Genomic DNA, 12,858 nt, shown 5'->3' with positions numbered 1-12,858 from the left:
TTTGGTTGTTGGAAGCCAGCAGGAAATAGCAAGAAGCTGTTAATGATCCACAATCCTCACTGAATAGCAATGGAGACTGCAGTGGTTGCAGTTGCTAAGTGGCGCAGTCATGTGACATCACTTTACAACCATGTATTTAGCAACAGAAGTTCTGATCCCAATTACAATTGTAACTCAAGAACTACCTATATAAACTCTTCAATTCAAAATCTTGTTTAGCTTTTTAATAAATAAATACTAAAAAAAATAAAAAGACTACTTCCAACTCTGATATGCTGTGATTCTATGATAAAAAGGATCAATTCTGCCAGCTTTTGAAAATTTGGGATTAAAGGGAAAATAATTTTAACATAAAGAGGAACCAATTTAAAAAAGACTCGCTTTAAAGATATAATCTAAAATAATATTGTGTTTAAATAAAATTTACTTCAGCGTGATTTGAAGATAAATGACTATATTTAGTGCCTTTTAAATTATTTTTAGAAATTATTTGCTGTATGACTGGGTTTATAATTTCTGAATTATTTCATTTCCATAGGAATTTGCAGGTGAAGACACATCTGACTTATTCCTGGAAGAAAGAGAGACAGCTCTTCGACAGGCTCAGGAGGAAAAACACAAACTTCAGATGTCTGTCCCTGGCATCCTTAATCCACATGAAATTCCTGAGGAAATGTGTGATTAAAAAATAACCAGTTTTTCTGTTTTCTTTCTGTACAGCTGCTTTGTTGTAGGAGAAAACAGGACTTGGATATTTGTTGACCAAAATGATGCCAATTTGTAAATTTAAGATGTCACCTAGTGGCCCTTTTTTCTTATGTGTTTTTGTATAAGAATTTTTCTGTGAAATATCCTTCCATTGTTTAAGCTTTTTGTTTTGGTCATCTTTATTTAGATTTGCATGAAGTTGAAAATTAAGGCATTTTAAAAATAAAACACTTCATGCCCATTTTGTGGCTAAGAGTAAAAAAGGCAAAACATATAACTTGTAAAGTCTATTGCAAAATTAAACATTTTTCCAGTTAAAACACTTTTTTTTCTTTTAATTAAGGATCATTTTCTAGTCTGTTCTGCAGTCTAGAAAAAGGGTAATAAAGAAATCCATCAAATTAATTGTTAGTAATAGGAAGATGAATGCTGCATCATCAGACATGAGCAGCTTTGGAGCTAAGTGATAAGGCTAGGCTACTGATATTTGCAAGTCATATGGCAAATTTGCAGCAAGATCATGTGCATATCATCCCATTGTAAAGCAACTTGGAAAAATATGGGAACACAGTACAGTTAGTTATTTTTACACAGTTCTTTTGTTTTTGTGTGTGTGCTGTCGCTTTGTCGACAACAGCTTTTTGTTTTCCTCAATGAGGAGTGTTGCTCATTTGTGAGCCTTCATTAACTCGAAGTGAAATGGTTAAAATATTTATCCTGTTAGAATAGGCTGCATCTTTTTAACAAGCTCATTAAAGAAGAACTCTGGCTTTTGAGATGACTTCTACTAATTTACATTGTTTACCATGCTGTAGTGCTTTAAGAACACTACTTAAAAAGCAAAATAAACTTGGTTTACATTTATTTTCCTTTTGTGGCTGTATTCTTTCATTAGAATGCTTTAATCATTGTGAAGTTTAGAGTAAGAGAAAATTTCAGTGTTGATCTGGAAAAATTGTAGAAGCTATCATCTTGACTGATGGGATCCATAGCATGGAATGGGACAACTGCAGAGACCCTGACCCTGACCCTGCCATCTGGATGTGGGATAAGAGGGGATAACTCAATGGTTTTGATTCCATCTGTTCATGGTATACTTGTGGGCCAGTTCCGGGGATTAAGAGTGGGAGATGCAGTTCTGCACTGGTTCTCTTCCTTTCTCTGGGGTTGATTCCAATTGTTGGAGAGAAAGTGGGGTCTAGTGCACAGCCTCTTCTGGGCTCAACATTCTTCCCCAATCCTATTTGACATCTGCATGCAGCTTATAGGTGAGGTCATCCACATAAACTATCAGTATACTGATGATTACCAGCTTTACATATGTGCCCTTTGCCAACCTAGTGATGCCTCAGTTGAGGATATTCTTGAGAGAAGCGTGCTACAACTTGTTCTTTCCAAATTACATCTTCAACATGCTTTTTTTACTAGAGTTTAAGAGTTTTATTTAGCTTGTATGCCGCCCTATTCCCGGAAGACTCAGGGCGGCTAACAATAAGAAGGAAAGGGGGGTACAAAAATAAAACAATTAAAAATTCAGCAACAGTCATAACATAGGATGGGGCTGGATAATTCAACAGCCCCAGGCCTGCCGGAACAGCCAGGTCTTAGTTGCTTTGCGGAAGGCCAGAAGGGTAGTAAGGGTCCGGATCTCAACGGGGAGATCGTTCCATAGGGCCAGAGCAGCTACAGAGAAGGCCCTCCCTCAGGGGGTCGCCAGCCGACATTGGCCAGCAGATGGAATCCAGAGGAGGCCTAGTCTGTGGGATCTAATAGGTCTTTGGGAGGTGACTGGCAGGAGGCAGTCTCTCAGGTAACCAGGTCTGATACCATGTAGGGCTTTAAAAGTAACGACTAGCACCTTGAAGCGTGTCCGGAGACCAATGGGAAGCCAGTGCAGTTCGCGGAGGATAGGTGTAACGTGGGAGTACCTGGGTACACCCACAATCACTCACGCGGCTGCATTCTGGACTAGCTGAAGTCTTCAAACACTCTTCTTCAAGGGCAGCCCCATGTAGAGCATGTTACAGTAATCCAGTCTTGAGGTGACAAGGGCATGAGTGACTATCCGAAGGGCCTCCCGGTCCAGATAGGGTCGCAATTGGTGCACCAGGTGAACCTGGGCAAAGGCCCCCCTGGTCACAGCCGACAGATGATGTTCTAGAGTCAGCTGCGGATCCAGGAGGACTCCCAAATTGCAACCCCACTCTGAGGGGTGTATAATTTCACCCCCCAGGCTGAGAGATGGAATAGCTGGACCATCCTTGGGAGGGAGCATCAATAGTCACTCAGTCTTGTTGGGATTGAGCGCAAGCTTGTTCGTTCCCATCCAGACCCTGACAGCCTCCAGGCACTGGCACATCACTTCTACCGCTTCACTGAGTTGGCACGGGGCGGACAGATACAATTGTGTATCGTCCGCATATTGATGATATTTAATCCCGTGCCGGCGTATGATCTCACCCAGCAGCTTCATGTAGATGTTAAATAGGAGGGGGCACAGGACCGAACCCTGTGGCACCCCGTAATTGAGGGGCCTAGGGGTCGATCTCTGCCCTCCGACCAACACTGACTGCGACCTGTCCGAGAGGTAGGAGGAGAACCACCGAAGAACGGTGCCTCCCACTCCCGCCACCATTGCAGAAGGATACCATGGTCGATGATATCGAAGGCCACTGAGAGGTTAAGAAGCACTAGGATAGAGGAATGACCCCTATCCCTGGCTCGCCAGAGCTCATCGATCAGCGCGACCAAAGCAGTTTCCGTGCTGTAACCAGGCCTGAAACCGGACTGAAAGGAATCCAGATAATCGGTTTCATCCAAGGACCGTCGGAGTTGAAAGGCCACCACTTTCTCAACAACCTTCCCTACAAAGGGGAGTTTGGAGACTGGACGATAGTTACTCAAAATGGCTGGATCCAGAGAAGGTTTCTTGTCCAAAAAGAGTTTTATTTCTTTTAAAAAACACAAATATTTCATCATTCGTCAATCATTAAAACATTGAAGTACAATTTTTTTTTGTATGCCCCTCCCTCCCTCCACCCCACCAGCCCCCCTCCTCCCCCCCCCAACTTTCCAGAACCCGTACACGGTATGGATTTTTAACTAACACAGTCTAAAATCTATTGAGAAAAAAGAAATAAAGAAATTAATGACATTCTACATTGACCTTAGCTTCTTCTTACTGAACTAACTTTAAACAGTTTAAATCATTTCTGATCTTAAGCATAGGCTAACTGGAATTTCTTGGTCCCGTATTTTGTATATAGTCAATCCATTTTTTCCAGTTTTGTTTATATCTCTCATTTGAGTGATCTTTAAGATATGCCGATATTTTAGCCATCTCGGCTAAGTTTGTGACTTTCAATGTCCATTCTTGGATTGTAGGCAAGTCTTCCTTCTTCCAGTATTGCACCACCAACAGTCTTGCTGCAGTTATTAGGTGCAGAATCAAGTTAGTCTCTACCACTGTAAAGTCAGTACATATACCTAGTAAAAATAACTGAGGAATAAACTTTATCCTTCTTTTAAAAATATTTTGCATAACCCACCATATTTTTATCCAGAATGCCTTAACCTTTTGGCAGGTCCACCATATATGATAATATGTAGCATCGAGAGAACCACACCTCCAACATTTAGGCTGTACATTCGGATACATAGAAGCCAACTTTTTAGGATCTAAATGCCATCTATAGAACATCTTGTAAAAATTTTCTCTCAGATTTTGAGCTTGTGTAAATTTCACATTTCTTACCCAGATTCTTTCCCATGTATCCAACATTATTGGTTCTTCAATATTTTGAGCCCATTTTATCATACAATCTTTAACTAATTCTGTTTCCGAATCCATCTGTATTAATACATTATATATCCTCTTTATATGCATTAAGCTTTGATCTCTTATTTGTTTAAACAAAATATCCTCAACTTGGATAAAACCAATTTTTTGATCTATTTTCCACCTACCCTGTAATTGCCCATACTGGAACCATGTTTGAACTACCTTCTCCTCTTTTAATACCTCTAAAGATTTTAATTGTAATACCCCCCTTTCCGAGGTAAGAAGCTGTCTGTAAGTAATTCTGTCCTGTTTTTGTGCTATATTCGTATTTTCAATTGCGTGTCTAGGAATTGCCAACATGGGTATCTTGTCATTTAATTTATATTGGTATTTTTTCCAAACCCGCAGTAAAGCATTTCTTAAAATATGACTTTTAAAATTCTTATCCAATTTTTTATTTAATAACAGGTAAGCATGCCAGCCAAATACCAGATCGTGTCCCTCAATGTTCAATATTCTATCATTGGTTAAATGAGTCCAATCACTAATTACAGATAATGCCACTGCATCATAATATAGTTTTAAATTAGGTAGTTTCAATCCTCCTCTCTCACGTACATCTTGCATTAATTTCATCTTTACCCTCGGCTTCTTTCCTGCCCATACAAATTTGTTGATACCCTTCTGCCATTCTAAAAGGTTTGCATCTTTTTTAAGTATAGGTAACATTTGGAAAAGAAATAAAAATTTTGGTAAAATGTTCATTTTCACTGCCGCTATCCTACCCAGCAAAGATAAGTGCAATTTCCCATTTTTTCATCTCCGTCTGTATACTATGCCAAAGTGGTTTATAATTATGCTTATATAATTTCCCATTTGAAGTTAAAATGTTAACTCCAAGATATTTGACTTTTTTAACTACCTCACATCCTAGCATCACTCCTAATTCTTCCTTTTGTTTAATATTCATATTTATAGCTAATATTTTGGTTTTTCCTAAATTTATTTTAAAGCCAGACACTTGACCATATTGATTAATCGTATTCATTAAAACCATACTGGATTCCTGCGGTTGTTCCAATATTATAACCAAATCATCTGCAAAAGCGCAGACTCTATATTTTTGCTGCCTAATCTTGATCTCTTTTAAACCATCCAAGCCCCGTATTTTATTCAACAATACTTCCAAAGTTATAATAAACAATAATGGGGACAAAGGACAGCCCTGTCTTGTACCTTTTCCAATTTGAAAAGAGTCTGTTAAACTTCCATTGACTATGATTTGTGCTGTTTGCTGTTGGTATATTGCTTTAATTGACTGTAAAAAATTATCTCCTATCTGCATTTTTTGCAATATCTTCACCAGAAATTGCCAGTTAACTCGATCAAAGGCCTTCTCAGCATCCAAAAATATAAACGCAGCAGGGATCTGGTTGTTCTTTCCCAAATATTCTAATGCATTAATAATTAATCTGACATTACTTTTCATCTGTCTCCCCTGTATAAAACCTGTTTGGTCCGTGTGTATCAATTGTTGAATAACCAACATTAACCTATTTGCTAATATTTTAGTAAAAATTTTATAATCTACATTCAGTAATGAAATAGGTCTATAATTTTTGCGTTGAGTAGTATCTTGATCTTCTTTGGGTATCAAAGATATAAACACTGTCTTCCAAGATGGAGGCACTTTACCTTCCATTTGAATCATATTAAATAATTCTCTAAGAGGTTCTACCATTTCTAACTGTAAGTTTTTATAGTAAACCGCTGTCAAGCCATCTGTACCTGGTGCTTTCCCTGACTTTAATTGCTTAATTACCTGCAAGATTTCCCCCGAGGTTATTGGTTGATTCAATTTTTGCCTGTGCTCTTCTCTAACTGAAGGTATTTTCTCTTTGTCTAAATATTTGTCTATGTCTAAACCATTAATTTTATCCCCTTTATACAGTTCTGTAAAAAATTCCCGAAAAGCCTTTTGAATCTCTTCCTGTTGAAACACCTCCTTCCCTCTGTAAATCAGTTTAGATATATTTTGAGTTTTCCTTTTTTTCCTAATCTGATAAGCTAACCATCTGCCAGGTTTGTTTGTGTTACAAAAAGTATTGTGTTTTACATATAATAAATTAGTGGCTACCTGGTCAAAGATCAACATGTCAAATTGAGATTTTAATATATTAATAGCTTCCTTAACCTTTGTATCATCTGGGTTCATTGTTAACTCCAGTTCTTTTCTCTTAATTTCCTCTTCCAGTTCTGTTCGTTTTAACCCTTGTTTATTTCTATGTGTTTTATTTATATTCATCAGCACTCCTCTCATATACGCTTTGCTTGCATCCCATACAAATTCCATAGATGTACCCTTATTCATATTCAAAACAAAATATTCAGATAGTAATTTTTTACAATCATTAATATACTTTTCATATCTAAATAAGTTTTCATTCAATCTCCAAGACCTTCTTGCCTGCACTACCCTTCCCAACTCCATCCAAACTGGGTTATGGTCCGAAAGGACCCTAGCCGCAATCTTTGTCTTCTTGACCCTAGAAAGCAAATCATTAGTGGTTAGAATAAAATCAATCCTTGAAAGGGATTGATGCCTGTCCGACAAGAAAGTGAAGTCATATTCCTCTGCATTTCTTTCTCGCCAAATATCTCTCAATTCAAAGTCATCCATAACGTCAAAGAAAGGTTTGGGTAACTTTGCTCGCATCTTAGTATTTAGACGGGAAATCTTCTTATCTCTCTTAGTGTCTATCACTCCATTCCAGTCACCCAATAGTATACAGGAGCTATAGTCCCACTGTACTAATTTAGCATGAAGATTTCTATAGAATCTATCTTGCTGTTGATTGGGAGCATAAATTCCCAAAAGTAATGTCTTTTTCCCTTCTAGGATTAAGTCTAAAGCAATATATCTTCCGAAGGGATCTGCTTCTATTAATTCAGCTTTCATGTCTTTTCTTAAGTATACAACTATACCATTCTTCTTTTCCATAGCGGAAGCTGCAAAATGTTGACCAAGTTTTGAGTTGATCAAATATTTTTGATCAGTTGACTTGATATGAGTTTCTTGCAAACAAATTACATCATTCTTAAACTGTTTAAGATAATGAAATATTTTCTTCCTCTTCTGTGGAGAATTCAGTCCGTTGACATTCCATGTTAAAATCTTAGTGGTCATCTTTGGTTGGCTGAAGCATTTTTAGAGCTTCCTGCATGGCCTGTTTAACCTTAGGTCTAGCTCCTCCCACTGCTTCCAGACTTGTTATTGTAGTTCCTTGATCGATAGCCGGTGATTGTTGATGCTGTTGCTTTTTAGCTTGTTTCTCCATTCGTCTAGTAGTCATGCGGCTAGGTCTTTGTTCCATAACACCTTGCACTTCCAGAAAAGAGAGATGCTCCATCTTGTCTGGTGGTTGTGTAGTTTGCTGTCTATCCTGTCCTTCTTGTGGTCTTTCTCTAGGTCCAGATGGTGCAGGGTATCCAGCCTTCAATATATTATAATAAAAATCTCGGGCTTTCCATACAGAGTTGAGGCGATACCTTTGCTTATCAAATGTAAATATAATGCCAAATGGTGCATCCCATCTATACTGTATCTGACGGTTTCTGAGTTCTTCGACCAAAAAAGCATAGTCTCTCCTGGCTCTTAACATTTGAGGTGGTATCTCTTTCAAAACAGTCAGGTCTTGACCGCCAATTTGAAGCTTAGTGTTATAAGACGCTTGCAGTACCATATTTCTAAGCTCTCTTGTAGTAAAATATATAACGATGTCTCGAGGAAGCTGCTTCTGCTTTGCCAGCCAGGAGTTAACGCAGTAAGCTTTGTGAATTTGCCAGTCAAGGTTGGTCCCTGGTCTTCCCATCAGGCGGTCAAAGGCTTCCGATAGGATCTGTTTCAAGTTCTCCTGTTTCTCCTCACGCAGCCCCCTTACTCTTAATGCAAACTCCATTTGTCGGTACTGTATCATAATAATTTCTTTTTCAGCATTTTCCACTTTTTGTTCCACCACCTCTGTTTTCAATGTCAAGTTAGTATTGGCATCATTAAGAACCTCTAGAGTATCTTCCATTCCAGAAGTATGTTCTGTTAATACAGTTACAAGTCTCAGCATTTCATCTCTAATTTTAACAACCTTAGCATCGATTTTCTCATACAGCTCCTGTTTAAGTCCTTTTATTTTGCTTTTGATTTCTTCTTTCATTTCTTTTATTTCCTCTTTTCTCTCCTGCTTTATCACCTCTCTATTATCTCTAAACTTATCTTCCATTTTAATTGTCAGTGCATTAAGAGCCTCGCTTAGATTGCTCAGGAAAAATTCTTTCGTTAACACATCCCCAGCAGGGGGCGTAGGAAGCGGAGGCTGCAGCTTTGTGCCAGGCACTGGGGATGTGCCCCTGGAAGTAGAGGGCGGCGACTTCAAGTTAATATTTAGTTTTGAAGCCATTTCAAAATTTATCTGCCTGCACTTAATAAAACTCTGTTGCCTGAATATGCAGCTTTAAGTAAAGAAGCTGAGTTCCCCTTTTACTTTGAAGTTTAAGACTTGGCAAAACTTTCAGTGAGTAAACATTGTAACAAGACAGTTCAGCAGATTCATCACCATTTAACTTCCAGATAAGCAAGATTAATGAGGGAGTGAGAGGATTGTAGAAATGAAACTAATTAAAAAGCTTCTGCTGGCCGATTGTGAAACAAAACAGATGATAAGCAATCTCCTTTGTTTTGAATTCTTGTGACAATTAACAAAAAGTGTTCGTTATTACCGGAGAAACCAGCCTGCTCGGCGCCATTTTAAAAGCCTCTAAGTAAATAGTTTTTCGGAGGAGAAAAAGAAAAGAAGCTAAAATCTTGATAAACAATTATTGCATTCGTAATACGAATCCAGCTCGTGATAAGATTAAATCAATCAAAACTTTGAACTGAGTGGGGTAGACCTACTTTGTTCTGCACAAGGCAGTTTGAAGTTCCCAGCACGGACAGCTGTTCTGCCTTGGGCTAGCCCCCCTCTCCCTGCAAGCACAAAAGCTGCAAAAATCGAAGAGCATTTGCCAGCAAAACAATTTCTTCTTTCCTTCTTGCCTGAAGGATAAGAAAACCTGATAAGACGTCAGATGGAAGATCCTCTAAACAGGTACATAACCAGGAATTCAGAGGCAGCTGATTTTTTGCTGCCACCACCAGCAGGCTCCTCCCAGGAAGTCTCTGAGAAGGTTTCTTCAGGAGGGGTCTCACCACTGCATCCTTTAGGAGGTGCAGGAAGGACCCCTCCCAGAGAGAGGTGTTAACTATCGTCTGGATCCAGCCATGTGTCACCTCCCTGCTGGTCGAGACCAGCCAGGAGGGACACGGGTCCAGTATACAAGTGGAGGCACTCACCGCTCCCATGGCCTTGTCCACTTCCTCAGGAGCGACAAATTGAAACTTACCCCATAAAATTCGCTCAAGACCTTCCCCCGGTACCTCGGCTGGTACCATTCAATTGGAGTCCAGATCTGTCCGAATCTGAGCGACTTTATCCATTAGAGACTGAACAAATTCCTCAGCTCTACCCTGTAAAGGGTCGTCTGCATCTCTCCCTTTCAAGAGGGAGCAGGCTATTCTAAACAAGGCGGCTGGGCGCGATTCAGCGGATGCAATAAGAGCGGCAAAATGCACACATTTCGCCACCCGTATTGCCACAAGATCGGTCCTGATAAAGGCTCTCATCAGTGCTCGGTCTGACTCGGAGTTACTGGCCCTCCAGTGGCGCTCTAGGTGTCTCTTTTGGCCCTTCATCTCCCGGAGTTCCTCGATGAACCAAGGAGCTCTCCTGCATCCACTACCTCACAGAGGCCATAAAGGCACAATCCGGTTTAGGGCTCCCGCCGCTGCTGTATTCCAAGCAGCGACTAAGGACTCCACCGGATTGTGGACGAGAGTGTCAGGTATTTCTTCAAGAGCCGTCTGAAATCCCATAGGGTCCATCAGGCGCCTGGGGCGGAACCACCTAATTGGTTCCTCCTCCCTACAGTGGGGGATTGGTCTCCGAAAGTCAAGCCTCAGTAGGAAGTGATCAGACCATGACAAGGGCAAGATCTTAATGCCCCTCAAATCTAGATCACGTCTCCACTGCTCCGAGAGGAATACGAGGTCAAGTGTGTGCCCCGCTGAGTGAGTCGGACCCTGGATTACTTGGGTCAAGTCCATGGCTGTCATGGAAGCCATGAACTCCTGCGCCCCATCAGAGTGTCCACCGAGCGAAGGCAGGTTGAAATCCCCCAGCACCATAAGCCTGGGGACCTCTACCGCCAGTTCGGCTACTGACTTGAGGAGCGAGGGGAGGGCTGTTGCAACGCTGTTGGGAGGAAGGTACGTTAGCAACAAGCCCACTTGACCCTCAAGGTCCAACTTCACCAGCAATGACTCACACCTGACAAGCTCCAGAGCAGGGATCCTACGAGGCACTAATGACCCTCAGATGATGATAGCCACTCCCCCACCCCTTTTCTGGGGTCGCGGCTGATGAAGCACCTGAAACCCTTCTGGGCACATTTCAGTGAGGGGGACTCCTCCCTCCCGGCCCAGCCAGGTTTCAGTGATACATGCCAGGTCTGCCCCCTCGTCTAATATTAGGTCCCGGATGAGGGGAGCTTTGTGAACCACAGACCTGGCATTTAGCAACAACAGCCTGAGACTAGGGCCCTGACAACTCTCGCCATCTGGTCCTGGAGTGGAACTAGTAGGGCCGGAAGGAGGGATCGCTGTGACGTAGCGAACCCTCCTTCCCCGGTAATGGCTAGTCCTAAAGTTCCTGCCATACCTGCCCCTCCCCTTCATGACCATAATGCTCCGGCCCACTCCCTCACCCGTAGACCCCATTTCCCCTCCCGCAGCCTCCGCTCTCCCCGGCAGGCCATTTATATCAATCATTCTAGGACGGGAGGTAGAGCAGGGCCCCCTACCACTTCTGCAATAGCACTCAGTGGAGGAGGCACCTGGCTGTATTCCCAGTCCACTCAAACATACACAGCCACTCACCCATACAGTCCCCACGTGAATCAATTAAAAAACAAGTTACAATGATAATAGGAATTTAAAAAGTGGGTACACACATCAGCAATCACACCATACACACCTCATTCATAAAATTGCGGAGAGATTAGATTTGCACAGTTCTTAGATGGAACAAAAGTGAGGAGAAGGAGGGAGAGGTACTCTGCTCCTCTCCCTTCCTATGACGATTAAATTGGCTAAGATGGTTAAAAATCCAGCAGCAGTCCACAGAGAGTATGCAAGGGGGAGTCGCATTTCCCCCCCCCCCTCCGGTAAGGCTGAAAAGGTCCCAAGAGTCTAAGGCGGTTGAGGAGAGCAGAAGGCCTTCCTACGCGCAGTGGGCATCCCCGTTTGTCCAAAAGCCAAGGCACTGTGATAGATGGAATTAAATAAGTGCTGTCCGAGATGGTATTGGTATTCCCAGGGCAGTTGCAGCTAGTAATAATCAAAGCAGCTGGGACTGAAATAGCATGTCCAGAGGCCCTGGGGTTATGGTTGGGCAAAACTTGATGTTTAAAAGCCCAGCTGGAAAAGGGCCAGATGACCAGCAAGGGAAATAGACAAAGGCTCCACAATATCGATGACAGGCTATAGGAGAAACACTTCCAAGTCCACTAAGGGAAGAAGTCCAAACAAACAGAGCTCAGGAGAGAACGAGGGCAGTGTTAATACAAAGGCTGAGCCACAGGGAAAGGGGAGAGGGGGGCGTCCGGAAGGGCCATGGTGGCGGCAATTGTAGTCAGCCGCCCAATTCGTCCAGTCTACAGGCGCCCAGATCGTTTTCTCCCCCTCCGCAGCGTTGGTAGTCCAGGAAGGTCCCCAGGGGTTCAGCAAGCTGGGCAGGTATAGTCGAAAGATGTTGCAGGCACCCAGAAATGGAAAGAAATGCCGCCATCATCTGCCCACCGCCTGCAGCAGCAACAGCAAGCAGAGAAAGAGCCGGTGCGAGAAGGCGTGGAGGCAGCCTGGGGAAAACCGTAGCGGCGGCGGCAAAACCAGCTGCCCAGTCCCGACCACTTTGGCGTTGAAATACAGCCGCCCCTTCCTCAGGGCGAGGCGCAGGCTGCCTCGTGTAGCATACCGCCCAGAGCAGTGAAACACAAGCCCCAAACCCAGGCTCTCACCGGCAGCGCCGCATAGCTGAGAAAAGCGCATGCCGCTCACACACAATCTTCAACACCACCGAGGCCGGAATGGGATCGCAAAAACAGTCCAGGGGCCGTCTAGCAGGACATACACACCCCCGTAGGTAGATGCCTCGCCGACTTGCCCAGTAGTTAATCTCCTGCCAGGACTCCTTTTCGCCTATCGCCGGGATCTCAATCTG

General features: G+C 42.4%; 1 protein-coding gene across 4 annotated transcripts in view; it reads left to right on the top strand.

Moving 5' to 3' along the window:
• XPO1 (exportin 1) overlaps positions 1 to 1,572 on the top strand; it is an 82,083-nt gene extending 80,511 nt beyond the window's left edge. For all 4 annotated transcript variants that reach the window (XM_032216697.1, XM_032216696.1, XM_032216698.1 and 1 more), the window contains one exon: positions 539 to 1,572. In XM_032216697.1, the coding sequence (XP_032072588.1) occupies positions 539 to 685 (147 nt within the window). In that variant the 3' untranslated portion in view covers positions 686 to 1,572. The remainder of the gene's footprint in view (positions 1 to 538) is intronic.
• Positions 1,573 to 12,858: the final 11,286 nt, after the last annotated feature.

This window comes from Thamnophis elegans, chromosome 4, assembly GCF_009769535.1.
Source record: "Thamnophis elegans isolate rThaEle1 chromosome 4, rThaEle1.pri, whole genome shotgun sequence".
In the NCBI taxonomy this organism is placed as follows: domain Eukaryota; kingdom Metazoa; phylum Chordata; class Lepidosauria; order Squamata; family Colubridae; genus Thamnophis; species Thamnophis elegans.
This window is presented reverse-complemented; position numbering and strand designations above follow the sequence as displayed.